Here is a 21511-nt window from a genome sequence, read left to right as displayed (position 1 = left end):
TGGGTGAGGTATGGCATGGGAGATGAACCCTAATTCTGTTCTTCAAGCTCTACCCTCAAACACCTCCTCTCTACACATCTCTTCACCTCCACGCAAATGCCTCTTCTTCAAAAACCAAACAATGGTAAAAAAACAACACCCAAGCTCTCATGCATTCTACTTGATGCTCAGTGTATGAAACATAAAAACAACCGAGTTCTTTAGAGGAATCCCAGGCATCAATATTATGTCATACAGACTAGTACACTCATTCATGAAAAATATAGAACTTAAATCCCTCTTATGTTGACTACGAACACATGGATCCACAAACACCATTTCTCAGCGCTCCTTCACAGCAAACACAAATCCTCAAAAGGAAATGTAAGACCAAGTCACACCACACTGCACCAAAGCCCTTCAACGCCATTATCGATGAGCAACACAAAAATAAATAGTAAATGTCAACCTTACATTGCTAACAAAAAAGAATGTTCGCAAAGGGTTCTGGGAAGGAAAATAAAAGTTACCACTCAAAAGAAAACCATTTCCACATAATTTAACTCCTTAAAAACGGCCAACTATTAAAAATGTCACACCATATGGCATTGCACTGAAATATGGCCCAAAAACTGCAATAAAATCTCAAATTGTTTCACTCCCTTTTAAGACCAGTACTATATTTTAATCTGAATTTATCTGAACCTTGAGTGATTCAATGGCAAATGAAAAAGAAAACCAAAGAAAAGTTGCTCAAAGAAAAGTTGTTGTGCCACGTCACAACTGAACTCACACTTAACAAAAAAACATCCCTTGACCCATGCCATATAGTAGCCAGCCAGCCTGTAAAACAGAGGCTTAATGTACAGTAGTCAGTACTTGCAGGCAGTTTTGAAAAAAGAAAAGCGATGCAATCCTTCAGTTACCTTACCGGCAACTGCCCAAGTTTCTTCCACTTAAGAAAAACAGTTCTGTGTTTCCTTTGTCTTATTTGGTCAGTGATTAGAAAGGAACTACTAGTGGTGTACATGAACAGAGAGAGAAATAGAGCAAAAGATGTGATTGCCAAAGTAAGAAAAAGTCAGCACACAACCTTTGCTTTATTAACAGTAGTAGTGATATCACGGTTGGATTCCAACAGAGCAGGTACTGGAATCGACAAACAGAACAAAAACACTCAACAGCATCAGCATTAACGCTGTCAAGTTGAGTGGGTCCCAGTAAGATATCCCCCCCAATATGGGAGGTAGAAAGTAGGGGGTGAACATGATTAGATGACAGCCTAACACTCACGGCTCCAGTTCAACCTCCTCGTCAGCATGTTTCTGCATGTGCATGGGAGTTCCCTGCAGGTCAGAAGGATCAGGTCAAAGCAAGATAATTGTTATCTTTTTTATTTTCTTTAAAAAAATAAATTGATACAACACAAAGTACAGATTGGTGGAGATGAGATCATATTTAAAGAGCCACATTTCAACATTTCATACCTGCTTGGAACAATTGCGTCCGCCAAAAAACTCATCACAACTTTTCCAGCGACATTTGAGGAGGCTGGCATTGGAGTGATCATTGACCAGATGCTGCTGCAGATGTTCTCTCACACCAAAGATCAGCGAACAGCCATGCCACTGTCAATACAATAAACAATAAACACAAACTGGAAACTACTAAGTTATTTGTAGTATGTGCCTTGACCATCGACGCCAATAAAATACAGTATAAGCTTTTATGTGGGGAAGAAATGTAATTTAATTACCGGTAACTTCTATTACGGAACCTTTGCCGATTTCAACCTAATGCCCATTGTTCTGATGTGACGGTATCAATAACATTAAATGCGATGTCATCTGGGTGTTTCTCTGCTAAATGTTGATGTCACTATTAAACAACAATGATAAATACAGGCAGGGTGTTTTTTGCCACGCTAGATTATCTCTTTACATCAGAACAATGGGATTTATTTTTTCAACAATAACCACATTTTACTCTTGACGAATTCCATGACTTTCAAACGTGTGTGCTAAAATTGAAACATGTGATTATGCACAATAATTTGTTGTGCACCCCACTCCCATCTCTCAGTTCCTTCATTCCAGTCTCTTCTCTTACCCAACAGCGGTAGTTCTGCATCAGGTTCAGCCTGACAGCCTGCACACTGCCATCATAACAGCCTGTGTAGATCTGAAGACACAAGGACACACCAGTGAAGAGTACATTTTACTCATGTAACCATGGCTCTATGAACTAAGTTACTACGCAATTCACATTCTATTGGGACACCTTAAATATGTGTCTAGCATAGACCATCAACGCATTAATTATTGAGCACTTACTATGAGACCTAGCAGATCATGTCTGTCTGTGTGTGTGTGTGTCTGTGTGTGTGTGTGTCCCACCTTTGTGCCCATATATGGAGCTGAGTGATTTGTTTGTGATTGACACTCCATATTTGGACGTATAGCTGCTTTGGGGACTCCTTATATGGTTATGGCTAAGTTAAAAACTTAACTTAAAAATAACTTAACTTAAAAAGAAATCTTAAAAAACCCCAAATATGTACGAGCTGCGTTCGCTTCCCGCGTTTGCGCGTCTTACTGGTATTATCCTATTTATATTAACTGCAACGTCACCAAACGCAGCACAGGGAAGCACATGGGATTCTATAATGCAGTCAGTTTAAACAAACTTTTAAAGAACGTTTCACGCCAAACTTGTATTCCTCCCTTCTTTTTTATATAGTTTTAAGTTTCTCTCACTATAGCTGCTTGTAGCTGTCCACCGTGTTGTTGTTTTTCACATTAAGGACTCCAGCCAACGTGTATAGGCGACTAATTTGTTCCAGATGGACAATGATGTAATATTAAAATACTAACACACGCACACCGTTATATTGTGCATTTTAAAAGCTATAATAAGCCTATAGATAGATAGATGCCATTAATTTAATTTTCTACTAGTTTTAACAATATCTTCTGAAACAGGTATAGTGGAAAGGTCAGTCTTACCATGCTCTTGTGTATGGCCATGCACATCACCATGTCCTTGTGTCCACCATAGACCTGCAGTCGGTCATGGGACTGTAAACAAATGAATCAATATAATCATGAGTAATACAAATTACAAATCTTATTTTGTATAAAGCACATCCATGTACTATTTAAACCGATCTCATGATTAGAATTATGGTTATATTCATCTATTTTTGTTTGTTTCTGTAACAACGTTCTTTTGACGGGGTGAGGTTGTTAGCCCCACGCCCAACCCCCAACCTGGAGGACCAGGTGCTGCTTTTCGTCTGGCCTCTCCCCTGAGACCTGCCCGGCTTGGTTGAACCTGCCGGGGGTATGAACCCCCTCCGGTATAGCCCTCAGAGTCACGGAGACACACAAGCCTTCCTACCGCGACAAGGTAGCAACACAAGGAAAGGTTATATATATATATATATATATATATATATATATATATATATATATATATATATATATATATATATTCATCTATAGTGAAGGTTTATCCAAAAATGAGACAAATACAATCCCAGATCTGAAAACGTAATTTGCTAAAGAAAAACATTATACAAATGTTGTATAGTGTTAACTCCTCAGTCACATCAGAACAAAGGGATTTAGATTCAAAATGAGCAAAAGTTTGCATGACTGGCCATAAATCAATTTCTAAATCCCTGATGCTGTCACAATTTGTTATTATTGTTGATATAAGCCCAACAAACCCACGGTGAGGCCTTTAGGAGGGCCATTCAAGCCTCAAGCGGAGCCTGCGGCACCACCAAGGGCAAGGTGGAGCCTGCGGAACCGTTGCGGCTCGAGAATCCACCATTCCTGAATAAAGTGCCTGGTGCAACGCACAGGGCCTGACCTGATGAGAGCAGGAGTGGAACTGGTGAGACGTAGGAGGGGCCCGGACAGGAGTCAACCCACAGAGCCTAGTCCTTCCACGCGCCAGAATGGTACCTCCCAGTCCCGGCAGAGTAGTTCAGGAGGAACCAGGGGGGCAGTCAGACAGATATTTTGTGAAGCCACAAGGAAATCGGGATTTCCTGAAAGTTCATATAATGGCCTGTTGTGGCGCTGTCATTGGGCCCATAGAAGTCCATGTATTTGGGCCCAACTTCACCTAGACTGTATTACCTTAACACATTCTGTACAAAACACGTCTGGAAACGTCATAAGGATCAGAAACGAGTAATACCTTAGACGTCTGTGGACGTCCTAGCGACGTCCAAACGACGCGGGGCGAGATAATAATATTCAGAATTATTCCTTTTTTTTTTTTTGGCATTTCGCTTTTCGCTTGCCGTATGCTAACGCTCTGTGCAAATATTAGCTTGTCATTGACTCCCATGTTAGCGCGGCGGAAAGAATGACTCGTATCTCCTCATCCAGGGCGCTCTCCGTGGTGATGAATGGATCGATATGCTGGCGCTGCATTTCTGCTCCTCATCCGTCTCTCCCGCAAAATATGAACGCTTTTTGGAGTTTATATAAATATATTAAGATGATCGGGGATTATGAGCTCACTTTGTCAAGTCAATTTTTTTAAGAAAGTATTTCCGGTTCATGGCTTTCAGAGTAAAAGCGATCAGACTACTCTGGCACTATAGCGGCCTTTATTTTGATGCACGTTGGCGTACTCAATGTGTTAATAAACATGGTCATGAATACTTTCTGCTCCAGTTACTAGTTTAAAGTCTCATTTCTAATGTCATATTCTTTTTGGAAAATTATGTTCCCATTTATTAAAAAAATTACCATAAAGTCGCGTATGTTCTGAGGGGCGTGGCTACCGTTACAGTCTATGAACGGGATCCCCCACCCACTCGAGTCAAAATAAAAACCAACGAAGAAGATGGGGGGAAGTCCAGCCTCGTTGTCTGGGCCAGCCAATGGCTCAGCTGGGCCCAAACGGATCTAGAAAGATGGCGACTTACAATTCAAGGACTAACAGGCTTCATTTTACGTTCATGTTAGACCCGGGGAACGCTTTGTCCATATTTTTTACAGTCTATGGGAGGAACGGATTGTGTGGCCCTGGTTTTTCCCTAATGGGACTGATCAAGGGTAGCTACTGGGACGTAAGTCGGGACTTGATCACCCCGGCTGGGTCACCTGAGTGAGGGGTATGATGTTGGGAGACCCGAAACCCTGATGACCTTGGGATACATCACTGAGGATACGTCCCAGGTGCATCCATGTATGTAATATGTATGTATTTTGTTTTAGTTTCATGTTGTAAGTGCACCCTTAAAGAAGACTGACCTGTAGCTCATAGATGCGGACCAGTTTGTCCAGACATGCCGTCACCATCACCTTCCCCAGTACGGCCACCACAGTCACTGCATGGCTGTGGCCTTTGTAGATCCGCACCAGCTCACCAGTCTGCAGTTGAAGAAATAAATATAGAATGAACATTTTAGCCACCATTTTAATTTCAAGAAATGTTATATTTTTATACAATGTGTCATAATGTGTGAAAAGGGATTGTTGTCTCACATGGATGTTGTGTGCATGAACGGACTGATCGCTGGAACCACTAAACACCAGATCATTCACCACCTGAGTGTGGAAGAGAGTACAAGGGAGTAAAAACTTCAGATAACATTGAATAATCATGTCAAAGTGTTTTCAGTACTTCCCAGGGTCCCCCCTTCCACTGGTTAGAATGAATAAAATGAATAGTCAACATGAACTTCTACATCTAATACAAGTTTCACAACAATCCTCACCTTCATGCAGAGCACAGTCTTGGTGTGTCCCTCCAGGGTGCGTAGCAGTAGACCATTCTTGGCGTCCCTGACGCTGATGGAGCTGTCATAGGAGCCCACCAACAGGACCTTCCGAGCCCCCTCCTGAGCCGTGGCCAGGCAGCTCACCGCCCGCGGCCCGTGGCAATCAAACTCATCCTGCTGCTTGTTGGTCTGATCAGACCAGGGGGAAAAAACACATTGGTTTAGTTATGAGTAGAGATAACATTTGCTGTTAATCAAGTACATTTCTGGCCTGGGCCGTGGCTCAGCGGTCCAGGCACCTTGGCTGGTAATCCAGTCTGGCAGTGTGCCGCGGGTTCGACTCCCGATCCCAACGGCCTTTACTGCATGTCAGCCCCCCATCTCTCTCCCCATTTCCTGTCAGCCTACTGTCCCTCCATAAAAAAGGCGAAAGCCACAACAAAAAAAACTTTTATTCCAAATAGCTGTGCACTAAAGCATAGCTAGTCTTCCTGGTGTCCACATTTAAAAGCAATACATAAATTTGAAAACATTATTATTGTATTAAAATACAATAAATTTAACCTATTTATTAATTTGGTTGCGTGATTTGTTTATTGTTATTAATTTACTTTATTTATTTTTGTCCTTGACATCTGATTCCATCTGAATAACGTTTTCTTTACATTATATTTTTACGGCATGGTATGAAGATATTTTACCTGGTCAAGTCTTTTGGGATTTGTATAATTATTTTATCTCTACTTGCTATGTTTTATCGTTACCTAAATACAAAACTATGTATTCTACAGTTTCACAGTATGGTATAAGTGTGTCACCCTGAGATTGAAGGTGACCACGGTGCCATTTGCCAGGCCAGCATACAGAATCTTCCAGCGACTGTGGAGACAGAGGACCCGGTCTGATAGAGAGAACTGCTGCACACACTCCATTGTCTGTATCGGAAATAAATAATGATGTTAAATAATGGCAGTTGCAAACTGCATTTTTAAGCTGGAAATTGTGTCAGCAACAGCAACTCAAAGGTTGATTCATACGAGAAGCATACATCTGCACTCATTAATCAGGTTACTCTACAGTATATACCTGTAACATCATTCAAAGACTCATTTGCCCCTATGGCAATTGATGCATAATGGTAACCAAGTACGAAATAGTTTAATCTTCTGTGATGACCAATTATCTATCCATGCATTCGCTGTTGTCACCTTGAGGCTGTAGCAGCGGATGGTCTGGTCACTGGAGCCAGAGTACAGGCGCTGTGGCAGGGTTGGTCCTGCTGACACCAACAGACTGTTGACCTTGGTGCTGTGGCCCTCAAACACAGCCACACATTTATGGCTCTGGAAGACATTGAGAAGTTAAGGAGACTGATGCTGCTCTGAGATGACATGGGACCAAAATCTTGGTTTGTTGATTTTAAAAAATAAAAAATTCAAGGTTTTGGAAAACGTAATTCTATTCTTTACCGAGGTGCCTGGTGGCTCGGCCAGTTAGTGCACATTCCACATGCTTCACGAGGAGCAGCATTAATAAGACCAGTCTTATCTTGCATGTCTCTCCTCTCTCTGGCCTTGCTTTTTTGTCCATCTAATCTATACTGACCTAAATGAACTAATGCATAAAATTGCCAAAACACTTCTTTAAAAACAAATAGGAAAAAAATCTATACAAATAGCCATTCAAAACAATTCAACGTAAATTTTGAAAACGTGACAAAAGACCAGCATCAGTGTTTATTTTTACTTTTGTTTTATCTTTGTTTCACAGCTCATCTCTACTTGACATTGACACACACATTCAGTTAGCACAGTCTGCTTCTAGGCAAACCCAAACCAATATGTGCAAATAAACTGGCAACTTTCCATTAATTACCCTGCTTCTGTAACCATGCTTCATGTGATCCATACTCACCACCAGGTCGAAGGCCTTGACTGTGCGGTCTCCAGAGCAGGTGTACAACAGTCCATCATGGACCTGCATGGCGTTCACTGCCTCCTGGTGGCCCTCAAAGCTCCCCTCAGTAGGCCTATAGTCGTCCCCAGCATCAGACGACAAATCTGACGCACGCACACACACACACACACACACACACACACACATACATACACACACACACACGCACGCGCGCACAGGATTTAAATACCTCACATCACTTTTTACAACCGAGAAAAATAAGAAAAAACTCCATATATATACATGACAAGGATAGATGTTTGTATAGCATTCAATTGACTTCAGGTTATATACAGTACCTCCTCTCAGAAACCTCCATTAATCACGTCTCTGAGCACACTCAGTGTAAGTCATCTATCAGTTCTATGAATATCTTGCCCATAAGAAGTAATTTGGGATCTGTGAAGAAGACTATTTCAATCTGTTCAAAGAGTGCGTGGAGTGCTAATTCTGTCCCCGGAGAATGTGAGATGTGAGTCTTGTGAGAGAAGATTTATGTTGGGCTACACAGGAAGAGTCACAGCATGGCTGTGGTCTTTGTAGAGCCTTTACGTTTTAATACACAATAAGGAATTAAGATTCTTGGATTAAATTATAGTTCTGTATATAACGTTTCTATATCAGCTCTAACGTTTCTTATATCAGCGGGTTTTTTTTTTAAATGAGCTATTTATGTACAGTGTAAAACACCAAGCATACCAGTGCTATGTCTATACATATCATGGACTGTATTTTTTGCAATCTCTAAAATAACTCCTGTGGGGAAATCATCCTGTGTGTTACCTGATGATGCCTTGGGCATCTTTGGCAGCATCTGGATGTCACTATGGGGAAAACAGACATACAAGAGTGAGTGGAGTAAACAAAGTGATCAATTAGAAGCTTAGAAGTATAAATAAAAGTTTGATGCTCTCCGTTATGACACTCAATATTTTTTATAGCACACACAGACACACACAGACACACACACACACACACACACACACGCCAATACACAGGATCTGAAATATATATCCATATATATCCATTGTGCACATGTAGAAACCTGGCTTGGGTGATAGGGAAATGCAAACATTGACTTATGGCATGAACCAATCTGTTCTTCATATGCAGAATGAGCACCAAACAACAAAGACAATCATAATTGTCCTGGTGAAAAGGTTTCAGACGGCTATGGTTATGGTATAGTGTCTGCGTTTCAAACTTTAAAGATACCATTTTTAAATACGGTACATAATCAATCTTACCCATCATGATGAGGCTTGACAGCAGTGGATACATCCATCTCACTGGTGGAGGTGACCTCGTTGCAGGCCAGGTTCTGTGTGGGTCTCGAGGCTGGGGGCGGACCTGCTACTGGCGTCTGGACTTTGCTGTCCATCTGGGCCTCCTGGCTGGCAGAGATGGCCTCCATGCCTGCCTCTGCCTCAGATGAGTCAATAGTCACCACGTCAACAGCAGTCGCCTGGGTAAGCTCCACCATGTCCAGGGTAGAGTCTGTGTCCACCTGCTCAGGTTTGGTGGCTGGGGACAGAGAGTCAGACAGAACTTCTACCACCGCCAAAACCTCCTCATTTGCTTCCATCTCCCTGTCACCATCCTCGTTCGCGACTGGCGGAGTGGAGGTGCTAACGTGAGAGCCACAACTGGGTCTCCTGCGTGTGCGGATGCGCCTCGGCTTCATGGTCATCGCTTCAACCTCTGTGTCACTGCTTTCAGGCTGGTCTGTCCCCTGGGCCTTCTTCAACACCCTTCTCTTCTTCAGCTTCCTCACACGCTTGCTTGTCCTGAGCTCAGATGGCGAGAGAGGCACCATGAGGGCAGCAGGGACAGAGGACACTGTCTCACAGGACAGTGAGACAGTGGCACCAGCAACAACACTCGCATCATCGGAGCTCCTTCGACTGGACAGCAAGGCATCTAAGGGGGGTTTGCAGTCGGACGATGGGCTAAGAGTGTCTCTGGTAGCCTGAATAGATCTCTCCATCACCTGAACCGTGCACGGGGAACTCTCTTTGGCTTCTGCAGGGGCTCTGAAGCTCTCTGGCGTGGGCTCCCTGGTAGTTTTGTAAACCTCCAGTCCTTTTTCAGGAGATACCTGGTAGTTATTTGCTGGGTCTACAGGTGAAGAGAAAAACGGAATACACTTACTTGGTCCATTATTACAATTTACAATTTGAGCATTTAGCAGATGCTCTAATATCTCAAGTGAGTTCGAAAATGCAAAGACAGAGTAAGTGCCATGCACATTATGTCAAACATTTGTCAGCACTGGATGTCACATTCTAACATTAAACTAAACTATGAGATTTTTAAAGAAATACAATGCTAGTTTTGTGTAGTTTATATTCAGATAATCGGGGCCAGCCCTGTGGGGAACTAGGATTAAATCAAAACACTGATGCAACATAAAAGCTATGAGAAAACTCTAGGACTAGTGCTACCTGGCTGAGAATCTGCAGCAAGAGGCACAGGTAGTTCAGGGGTGGTGCTGTGAGCACAGGGGGCTGGAATCTCCATGGGGTCTGGCTCTGAGCTGACATGAACTGGGGAGAGAGGCTCCTGCTTTATGACTACAGGTGAGATGAGGGGAGCGGAGGCACAGTGTGGGGGCTGAGAGGCCTGGCTGGGGACAGCAGCGTCTGGGACAGAAGGGGGCAGTGAGGACTGCTGGGACTCGAAGGGAACTGCATCCATCTTCTCTTCCTTGACTTTGACAGGAGCTGCTGTAGCTCCAATATCACCTGGAGAAGAAGATGACAAGATAAAACTGGTTAACTCTTGGGAGATATACAGCAGTGGTTCCCAAAGTGGGGTCCAGGGACCCCCAGGGGTCCTTGAGGGAGTTCCAGGGGGTCCCCAGCTAAATGATAGTTTGGAACCTTATGGGTCTGTAACTCTCAAGTTAAATTAAGATTTTACAATATAAACTGGAGTCCCAGAGATAGAAATGCCATTAAATGGGGTTCCGTAGCCATGTCAAACTGTGAGTCCTTGAAATTAAACGGGTTGAGATTCCCTGCTCTTATGGGGGTCCCTGGCATATCTTTTCAAATGGGGGGTCCGCAGGCTAATTAGTGTCAATTTGGGGGTCCTTGACATGAAAAAGTTTGGGACACTGACATACAGTATGTGAGCTTGTAGGTCTGCTATTCTCAGCTGTTCTTGGCGAGAACACCATCACGCAACGGAGCATAAATGTAGCTGTAGGCACTGCACTGGTGGTCATTACAGTGGTCACCCAATGTGTTTCATGTCAGGGGGAGATCAGCGCTTCTTACCTTGCATCCCTTTGAGCAGCTCGATACGCTTGTTTCTCAGGGTGGTCATCTCGCCGTTCATCTGAGAAAACGGAAACAATGAAATTCTCATGACCATCGAATACCAGGAAAGTTGGAAACTAAATACATTGTTTTCTGACTATAAGAGAAGTAGAACTATACGTATCACAGTTCCCCCCCACTGTAATCTGGCCCTTTTTTCCCCGTAATTACATGCATATACTGTAGCATGACATGCACATTAATGATGATGTTAATAAATGTATGCAATAAAGAGACACTGGATACAGAGTGTGCTACATAAGAAGATGGGCAAACAAGCATATTGAGAGATACAAAACCAATTTATATACTTAATTGTAGGACAAATTGTGTAAATATCAAATCTACAAGCTCACATTGTGTCACAATATGCTGTGAGCTTGTTGATCTGCTGTTTGCTTTTTTATATATAATTACGTTCCCAAAATATGGTCAAACAACAATAGAACAATTGTAACAGAGGAAGGACAGATACTTCAGGTCTGGTGTCTGAGGTGCTACCTGCTGTTTGACCACCATGAGGCGCTGGACTTCAATGTAAGCAGCCTGCAGGGCAGCTCTGGCGTGGATCAGACTGTTGTCCAGCGCCTGCAGGGAACCGCTCAGCTCCTCCTCCCTCAGAGACACGGCCAGCAGCTGGTCCACCTGGAGACGCTCTGCCACGCAGACAACACAGACACACGCTCAGGGATGGAGTACAGTTATTAAAATAATCTTTAACACCTTGTTTTAGATGCTTACCTTTCTTGGACTTGATTTTCCTCCTTTTATTGGTTCTTTCCAAACTAGGAATCTCTGGGTTTGGAATATCCTAAAAATGAATGAGAAATGTGTGAGACATGTTGTTGCTCATGGTGTACACTGCAGGCCAGGGTGGCTTGTAAAACTCATGAGGACTTAATAAAATACCAAATAAAATAAATCAGACAGACAGACAGTCAAATCAGTATCAATTCATGACACTGTTAAAGGCGCAGTGAAACGGAAATGGTGAACAACTTGAAAATGGTGTTTCCACATGAAACACCGGTCTGAAGTTTCTGAACCAATCAGAGTGTCGCATCCCTTCAGGCGATGGGACGGTAGCTAGGGACGGTGGCTAATGCTATGCGCAACAGCGTGGTGTTGTTTGTTTATAAATCAGACGGTCGCCCAGCACAACCAGTTTACTGTTATGTGGCTTATTTCTACCCTATAATGTTTTCAGAAACATATTTTAGCGTGATGATTAAGTTGAAACCGAGTAATACACTGTCTGAATGTTATCTTGAATGGAAATAAAAACGGAGTAATCTGTAATCAGAAGCAGCTGTGTTGCATGGATGCGCAGACATGGGGAATTAAACATGTGAGCTTCATTTTTATTGGCTTTTATCGATGTGTACCTCTACACGTCATCACGCAGCACGTTTTCGTTTTAATAAATAAATAATACAATCGTTTTTATGGACCTTTGATATAAAAACACACAGAAATGAGAATTTTCCCATTTTTTTGGCATCCATTGTTAGGTATGCCCATATGATGACCACGGATATGGTCTAAAAGTGTGAAAAACTTATTTTTCATTTCACTGCGCCTTTAAATCACTTTGAACTCTTCCCATCTCAAAGAAAATAAGACTCCTCACTTCCACCACTTACCCCGGCTGCTCTGCGTTTCTTTCCAGCCCCCTGAGCGTCATACAGCTCAGGACCGGAGCTGCTGTCCCCAATCAGTGTGACTGACCCCTGGAGAGCCTTCAGTGTCCCTTTCAGTGACCCTTCTGGCTGTTTCAATGGTCTGGCCTCACACTGGCCAAACAGCTGCACCTCATCTTGCTGCAGACTGTCTTTGTGTAGAGAGGGGGGTCCCTCCGAGCCATGTCTGTTAGGCCACTGGAGGGCATCTCTAGGTGATGCCGTCTCCCCCAAAGTCTTTGAGGGAAACTGTGAGCAGTTGGGAGCGATGCTGCTCTCGGATAGGCAGCGTTTGCGGGCGGAAGCGACCGGGAGGGAAGAGGTGTCCGAGTCGGCTAGCGACTCCCACTGGAACCCCTGGAGCAGGGCTATGTCTTCCTCCTCCTGGCTGTGATCCTCCTGGTCGCAGGACACCATCTCTATGCCAAACCTACACACGGGGACACATTACTTTGAATGTGATGTTACATTAAAGTAATTATATGGTATACTGTGATAAAGACAGAATGTTTTCTCACTTTTCCTCTTGAGCCACACAAAAGAGTCACTACTGAATCCACTGCTCCTTTTATAGGTGGAGGATTCAATTGGGTTGCACCATGTTGCAGGGGTGCATGGGTCTGGTAATACATACTATTTAGTATGATTACAACGAGACGGGTTGTTTAAAACCTGGTTTGTTAATTACTTTAGGATTGACAAGTATACTGTAAAGGTTGGGAAATGTTTTCTGTGTTACATGTTCACTAGATTTGTAAGTGAATGCTTTGGGGAAACCTGTCTCTAGACAGATGGCATGGGCCAATAGTCAGAGGCCTGGGTTTGAGTTGATGTAGTCAGTCCATGGTGAGACATGGGGAGGAAGGGGCACAATGCGGGAAGCTCTGCCCTAGGACAGTGTTGGGACTGGTAATGTCCACCACACTGGATGCTTGAATTTAAGTTTGTTATTTTCATTTTATTTGGAAGTTATATTTTATTTTTGTGAAAAATATTTTCCTGCGAAATTATCTTGAACCTTAATTTTTGGAAACCTTTGAAGAAATAAATCTTTGGCAACGATGGAGATTTTTGGTATGTCCTTTTTCTGTGCACCCTCATCAAACGGACTCATTTACATATACCCTGAATTGCTACTTTAATCCTGCTGGCCATTTACAGGTGTAAATCGATGTACAATGTCTCACCTTGGCATGCCTTTGCCTTGCTCTTGCTTCTTCCTGACTTCCTGGTACACGTGCTCCCAGTTCACGTTGCGCGATCCAAATGAGCTGATGAGCTGCCGCACGGTTGGCTTGAGTCCTGACTCCTTCTCCACCTCGCCCCTCCGAGACTCGTCCACGTTTCGGACCCGCCTGGCGATGTTCAGGTTGGGTTTGTTCTTGGAGACTATGTGTTTATTCAGGTCATGTTTCAAGACAGGAGGAAGACTAACTTTGGACAGACCGAGTGCAGCAGTGGATCCTGAGGTGGAATGTGTTGCTTCACTGCTTCTGGAGGCATCACTCTCTGACCCATGGCTGATCTCTGCAGTCTGCATGGCTTCATCTGTGGCAACAGAGTTTGTTCTCTCCTCTGGCCCACACTCCAACCTCTTACTGTCTCGGTCTTCTTCCCTGGTTGAGACCACAGGCTCTGAAGTGTCCATGGTGGATGTACTGACCTGCACTGACTGCAGAGACTGGCAGTTAAATGGCAGATTTGTTTCCCCCTCTTTACGAAAAGAAGACCTGACCATGGTAGAAGAAGGTGCTTTGGATTGCTCCTGTCTACAGTTATTTTCTTTGTTGGCTCCGACCTGGCTGTCTGAACCTCTGCTTTGCTTTTCCTGCACGACAAATCCCAGCCTGCTCTCCTTGGAAAGCTTAACAGAGCCCTTCTTGTCTGACACTGCCTCCTTAGACTTTTTCAAGATTTCCAATAGCTGCTGTTCTCGCACCGATTCTCGCACACATACTCCAGTGGGTGAGAACCTAGGGCTGTGGCCACTGTTGCTGGGGATCACCATGGATTGCTCAGGATCTTGACTGGAGGACTTGATGAGCTCAGGATCAGGAACTGATTGCACCTTCCTGTCTCTATGCTCTGGCAGTTTATCCGACCTCTCTTTGGATGGCTCAGGTGAGGAGGTTTGTGGTCTGTCACTGTGAGAACTGCAGTTACTTTTATCTTGGTGCCTTGCGCCCTTACTACTCCTCTTCTTTTTCTTTTTCTTACCATCACAAGGACTGTTGTGGGTGCAAACATCAGGTCCATTTTGTTGTTGTTGCTGTGTTGTGGGGATTTTGGGGGACTTCTCTGAGGCTGAGGGGCTGAGGTGGGTTTCTTTTTGGGGGGCGCAGTCAAACTTAGTTGGCGGGTAGGGGGACCAGCGACAGGCTTTGTCCACTTTGGGGTTACTGCCAGAGGCTTTAGGAGCCAGACTGCTGTGGCGGTCACGCTCTGCACTTGATCCTTCCATGTGTTGATACACAGCACCCTGTCCACTTTCCTGCCCTTTGTCTTGATTCTGTCCCATTGCTCGAGCAAAATAACTTGGTGGGGGCGGACAATGAGGGACATCTCCAAGTAGGCTTAAAGGCCTGGTTGGTTGTGGTGGGCACTGAGAAATGTTGTTCCAGCCATAGATCCCATTACTGCTACCTCCATTGCTCAGCCAGGGCAGTCGACTTCTTGAATTGTCAGGCGAATTGTCAGTGCGCCAAGTCCTACCAGGTGCCCTCTGTCGGACATCCCAATTCTGGAAGTTGGGGGGTTCCTGGGCGTGCCACGTGGCGCTCTTTCCCTGTTGGCTGTAGTTTGAAGGTCTTGAAAATGGACCCTCCCACGGTCTGCCCCCATAAGATATGTTGTTCCGGTTCAACGCTCCCTGGCCACTGAATGATCCCCCGATGCCCCTTGACTGTTGCCATGTGTAACCCTGAGAAAAGCGTTCCTTCACTGCTTTCAACCTCTGCTGAAACTCCTGCTGCTTCTTGCGTGCTGCCTCCTCTTTTTCCTGCTTTGCAGCGGCTGCAGCAGCGGCCAACTCTTCTTGCCTAAAGAAAATACAAAGCACATGAAGCTACCTTCAGCATGTAATGCTTTCACTTTTCATGAAAGCATTACATTACTTTTTTATTTGACGCCTGCTGCCATGTCAATGGAACCAATGGAAGTGGTTTGTCTATTTTTGAAATGACACTCAAGTTATGACATTCTCATAATCTGAACTACACTTATTGTTTGTACCAAACAGTCTAGCTAGCAACCATATCACTTGCTGCATAGCTGTGGAGCTGCCACTTTGGTTCAGGCTATGACCTACAATGTCTATGTCGGGGATATGCTCTGGTATGTGTAAGCAGAGGACAGCTGTATGCCAGCTTTCGCATGTGACGATCTCAACTCTTGAATCACTCTGCTGCTGGACATCCCTCTTTTGAGATAAGACATCGAAATTGACCACTAATTTGATCACTAATGATTTGCCATTTATGGGATATGATCAGGAACACAAAGGCGGGCTAATAGTAATGAAACCATGTCATCATATTTCACCGATTTAGACACAATGTTAAACTCAAAAGTTTGGTTCTATAGACTATGTTTCTAGGCAGCAGAGAGACCTGTTAATTTGAGAAGAATGTGTCTTAGCTTTTAGTGAGCAAGTGAGAGTGTGCAGTCATGCTTTTTTTTTTAGATTGTAGCGCTGACATATGACTCCAAGGACTCCAGGCCTCTCCTGCTCTATGTGCAGCACGGGCAGCTCAGCTAAATCAGAACTGTGAGATCCTCTGAGCACAGTGTGACTATACATGGTTTAGAGACCGGGATGTCTAGTAGGCTATCAGCAACATTTGTGGCTAAACCTTACCGATGTGGAGCACCTTTCATTGATATAATGCAGCCCTGCCTTATATACTCAATTGTGGATTATGGCAGACAGATAATACTAGATTATCATCAAATACAAATATTGTTGCTAATATTGTGCAACACTGAAATGTTAAGAACATTAATGTTATTAGTACTCCCAGTACTCCCACCGCTCCATTTTTGTTGAAAGTAACGTACCTGAGCTGTTCCTTTCTCTTCTCAATCAAGGCCACCAGCTCTCTGTCAAAGTATTCCTCCTCATGGTCATCTGTGCTGTTCAGTCGCTCAGAAGCCTCCACGTTCTGTTTGTGCACAGGGCTGGAGATGTGGTTGGCATACTCGGTCAGGCTCACCACCGTCACTCGGCAAACTTTGCACTCATGTCCGCAGTCCCTGGGGAGGGAGGGGGACAGTGGGCGTTCAATGGTTCCTTCGGGCATGGTTCAGGTAAAAACTTTTTGAAGTCTGGTTCGATTCTTCTTGCCTGCAGAGCCTTGAACAATAGAGAGGCTCTACTTTCTCGTTACATTAAAGTAAAAAAAAATCAAATTAAAGGAGAGGAGATTACTCAACAATCCTTTGAAAAAAATGTATAACTCAAAATTCTCTACTCTTCACAGATCAGGAGGTAAACTAACTTAGAATTTTCCTTGTTTAAAAACAAATTACAGATAGGAGCTTCCTGATCTTTCCATTTTCTTCAGCAGGGTATAGGTGGTAGGGTGATGGCAGGAGGGACAGCCAGGCTGTACCTAGGCACCATGCTGGATCTAGTTTGTATCTGTCCAGCTACCACAACCGGCCACGGCAGCTAGCACAGCGCTGGGACGTGCATAAGGGGAAGGTGGGCGCACCCTCAGCTTAGCACGCTCTCATGATGTTGTCCGCTGTGCTGTGAGACTGTATGGAAAACTGGGTTTGTATTTAATCACAGACTCTGCCCCCAAGAGCTAAGACTCACCTCCCCCCTCCATATTGGTGTGTGTTACTAGCACAGTCCTCACATTAGTTGCAGAGATCCTGTCAACCAATCTCTGAAGCCTGTGTAACTGGAGACTTGTGCAGCTGCACACAATCCACTACCCTGCTTAAAACCCCTAGAACCCAAGAATGCCATGCTGTGGTTTCTCTGTGATGGGCAGTGACTTGCCTGGCTAAAGCCATGGCATTCTGCCATTCTATGACAACTTGTGCCGTTGGAAAAGCCTTCATCTATTCTATATCAATGGTTTTCAACCGTTGTCATATCAAGGAACATTATTATTATTTTGTTGGATAAGATTGTGTCCACAATTCAGGCAAACGTTGATCAAAATTATTTCACATTTACAAGAAGTCTACACAATTTAATTTTACACTCAAGAGTTAAAAATCGAATAAAGGTACATTTTGTTACCAACTCTCCATCATTTAGCTGGGGACCACCTGAAACCCTCTCAAGGACCACCGGTTGGAAACCACTGATCTATATGGTTGGGTTGCAGTTGTGTTCGTTCTCAACTCTAACAGGACATTTGTAAGTTAGCATATGATGTAGAAGTGACTATAAAGCCAACTTGTAACGTAGAATAGATGGTAATTAGACAAACTATAAGCATATAAGGCCTTATTAGACTGCAGCCAAAGTGTGATGACTATATTAACATATATTTATATTGACTCCTTTGGGATTATAGGCATTTCCTTTTAATTATGTTGACGGTAGCATTAATATAACTAACAAACACAATTTCAAACGTTTCTGAAAAAATGTGGAAGAGTTACTTCGCTACTACACATATATATAGTTTTTCATTTAAAACTCCTGGACTACATGGACTTTTGGTAATATTGGTAAAATAATAACAATAATAAATATTTATTTGAAGTCCCGATACTCTAGCAACCACTTGAAAGTTGCAGATCGTGTATCTCTAACCTACATTTCACTCACATGCTTCACTAATCTATACGAGTCATGAGACAGCCAGTTGCCTTCAGTCGGTCATGACCGTTGTTCCGGGGAGATTGTGTCTAAATATATATGCCACAGTTGAGACAGCTGCCCTGCTGCTCATCTTCCATACAGCACACGTGATGGTGCATGCACGTGCCTGTGTGTCTGCATCAAGATCTTGAATCAAATGCAAACTTTTGATTATTTGTGGCCGATTTGATTCATTACATTTTTGACTGATACCTGTTATTTGGTTTGTATGCATTATATTCATTTGAGCATATTAATTATTTTTGGAGCAGACAGATTTTTTTTTAAGTGGAGCAACCACTTCCTTAAGTGACTGTGTGTGGGTGGCTGCCTGCCTGGGTGCGTCTGAGCACGAAAACAGCATGGTTGTTTTTCACCACCTGTGCGTAACCTAACACACACACAAACACACGCACATATTAACTGTATATATGGTGATTTCGGGTGTGCCAGTATAGTACAGTGACAGTACAGTACAGTAGAGGGGCCCCACACGGTAACTCTGTCATTTCTCAACCGTTTCGGACACGGGGCGGCTCGCCCGAATCGGGCCGGCACCCTGGATGCGTTCCTGTGGGTCTGGAACCCCCCCACGGAGTTGCACCACTTACTTCACACAGGTGTGATTTTTTTTAAAGACAAAAGATTTGCCTTTCATGATTAGAGAGAACTCACCGGCCTTTCAGGTTTTCCAGCTCTCTGTGGTGCAGCATACTCCTCATATGTTCACCCATCTCCTGCACAACAGTGATAAAGATACAGTATAGACTCGGTCGGGACCCATTTGTGGGTTGCGGAACAATTTGTTTGTGTTGAAGAAATATAAATTTTTCGTCAATTAAAAAACAATTCCAACTTTTTCAAAAGTATTTGATGAATAAAATGAAAACATAATAAAAATAAAAAAACATAGTAAAAGTAGTAGTGAAAACAGCCGATATACCAGCTTATAATGTGGTTCGAAGAAACGTGTTGTGTTGCTATTTTCACTAGTTTGGGTCCCTCTTTTGGGTATTGAGCTAAAATGTTTGGTCATATTATATAGACATATCATTTTACTTTTTATGTACCTGCTATGTTAGAAATAGAATAAGAAATAATTTAAAATCCATGCATCATTTTGCTATATGACACTATGCTTCTTGAAACATGGATGTTTGTGTGGCACACTTTATCCTGTAAACTGGGAGAAGTGCCAACTTGCTTGATACTGGAGACTACGGTTTTGTTTGTCAACTGCTGTACAAGACATGAATATGCTTCTGGAAACGTTCGTGTGTGTGTGCTCGTGCGCACGCAACTTTATCATGTAACTAGGGAGAAATGCTAGCTCTGGTCCATAGCCAATGCTTCTATGATTCTGCCCTGCATTGGCTATGCTACTTTCGCTTTTAACTCTCACATGGAACTCAGACCAGCCTCTCCTCTTTAGCGTAAATAAAAACAACATTTTTGCTACTCACCAAAACAAAGGTGGGTTGTGTCATTAGAAAGCCTACTGTCCTTAGTGGACGTACTCTGAGCCCCCCACCACACGTATAAATGGTACTTTTTGGCCAAAAAGGGATTTTGTTTCCACCGGGGAAAAAATACTTTTAGTTACTCCAATGCGCCCTCTAGCGATATTGCCCAGAGCACTGCCTCATAGAGAATATTTTTCCTCCGATGAAAAAAAATCCCTTTCTGGCCAAAAAGTACCGTTTATGTGTGGTGGGGGGCTCAGAGTGCGTCCACTAAGGAAAGTAGGCTTTCTAATGACACAACCCGCCTTTGTTTTGGTGAGTAGCAAAAACATTATTTTTTAAATACGCTAAAGAGGAGAGGCTGAGTTCCATGTGAGATTTAAAAGCGAAAGTAGCATAGCCAATGCAGGCCAGAATCATAGAAGCATTGGCTATGGACCAGAGCTAGAGAAATGCCAACTTTCTTGACACTTGACTTTCTTGGAGACTATGGTTTTGTTTTAGACAACTGCTGTAGAAGACAGATTAATACAAATAGAACTATTAACATGCTTATAAATTACCTGCTTGGAGTAGCAGACCATTTCACAAAGGATGCACTTCCTGTCTTTTCCCATCTTGGATGCAGGTGGATGTTAGGATATTACTGTCAATGAAAATAAGAAATTCATTATTGAGCACAAAGAGATGCTGAGAAAAAGTTAATTCATCTTGTCTGAAATGAACGATTGTGAAATCAAAAAGTCAAGCTAGCTGCAATATGCAGCAAAGGTAGCATCAAGAGTCAAAATGTCATAGTATCTCATTAACCGCTTACATAGAAACATGGTGTAAAGTTCTGCTCATTATGAAAAAACACAGTTGAATTTAAGGCGGACAAATGTAGAACTGAAACAGAAATCATCTTAGTAGATGAGATATCATTGGCAAAGGCAGGACATTTACATCCAAACACTATTGGTGAGGAGTGGTGACTACCGTAATGCCTGAATTATACTTGGCTGTATGCCGTTGTCTCACAACGAAAAGCATGTGAGCTTGTAGATCTGCTATTTATGTCTGTGATACCGGCGTGTAGCTACGTATATAGTGCATAACCTTTACGAGGGTCAGTTTCCCAAACTCTACTGCAGCGCTCCACAACATAGGTGTCGTAGCCAAACAAACAGGTCTAATTCTAGCCTGCTGAAGTGCTGATGGAACAACATCATGGCCAGAGGACAGTGTCACTGGAGCGCTAGGGCCTATGTCTGGACTTGTTCAACTTTCAGAAACAGTTTGTGGGAAAAAGCCAGCACAGAAACCAGCGAAATGCTGATCAATTTTCTCAGCATCCATTAAGTTTATTAGCTCTACCAGCAATCTAATTTTGGAGGAAATTGTCCAATATCCCAGATCAGTTCTAGTATTCAACAACAACGCATCGTGGCCCAATAGAAAACAATACAACGTTCTTAGACCATTAAAAAGAGCTGACAAGTCCTCTCCTGTGTAGCAATAATGGCAAAACAAAGTATGCGTTTTATCTTCGCAATCACTTT

At 43.3% G+C, this 21511-nt stretch overlaps 1 protein-coding gene across 1 annotated transcript; it reads right to left on the bottom strand.

The window, feature by feature from the left end:
- Nucleotides 1-1055: 1055 nt before the first annotated feature.
- znf106a (zinc finger protein 106a) lies at nucleotides 1056-20616 on the bottom strand. Its single transcript, XM_080783701.1, has 21 exons — nucleotides 20534-20616; nucleotides 19183-19244; nucleotides 16740-16934; nucleotides 13871-15721; nucleotides 12648-13113; nucleotides 11746-11815; nucleotides 11506-11660; nucleotides 10963-11023; nucleotides 10126-10425; nucleotides 8929-9799; nucleotides 8465-8505; nucleotides 7640-7785; nucleotides 6934-7068; nucleotides 6544-6660; nucleotides 5723-5914; nucleotides 5490-5552; nucleotides 5256-5375; nucleotides 2985-3056; nucleotides 2089-2160; nucleotides 1467-1607; nucleotides 1056-1325 (listed from the first exon to the last, which is right to left on the bottom strand). The coding sequence occupies exons 1-21, from the start codon at nucleotides 20585-20587 to the stop codon at nucleotides 1269-1271; spliced, it is 5241 nt and encodes a 1746-aa protein (XP_080639827.1). The 5' UTR covers nucleotides 20588-20616; the 3' UTR covers nucleotides 1056-1268.
- Between the last annotated feature and the right edge of the window lie 895 nt (nucleotides 20617-21511).

The sequence above is a fragment of the Protomyctophum bolini genome (genome assembly GCF_963924005.1).
Source record: "Protomyctophum bolini genome assembly, chromosome: 15".
Lineage (NCBI taxonomy): Eukaryota > Metazoa > Chordata > Actinopteri > Myctophiformes > Myctophidae > Protomyctophum > Protomyctophum bolini.
The sequence above is the reverse complement of the archived record's forward strand: the minus strand, read 5'-3'. Positions and strand labels throughout refer to the sequence as shown.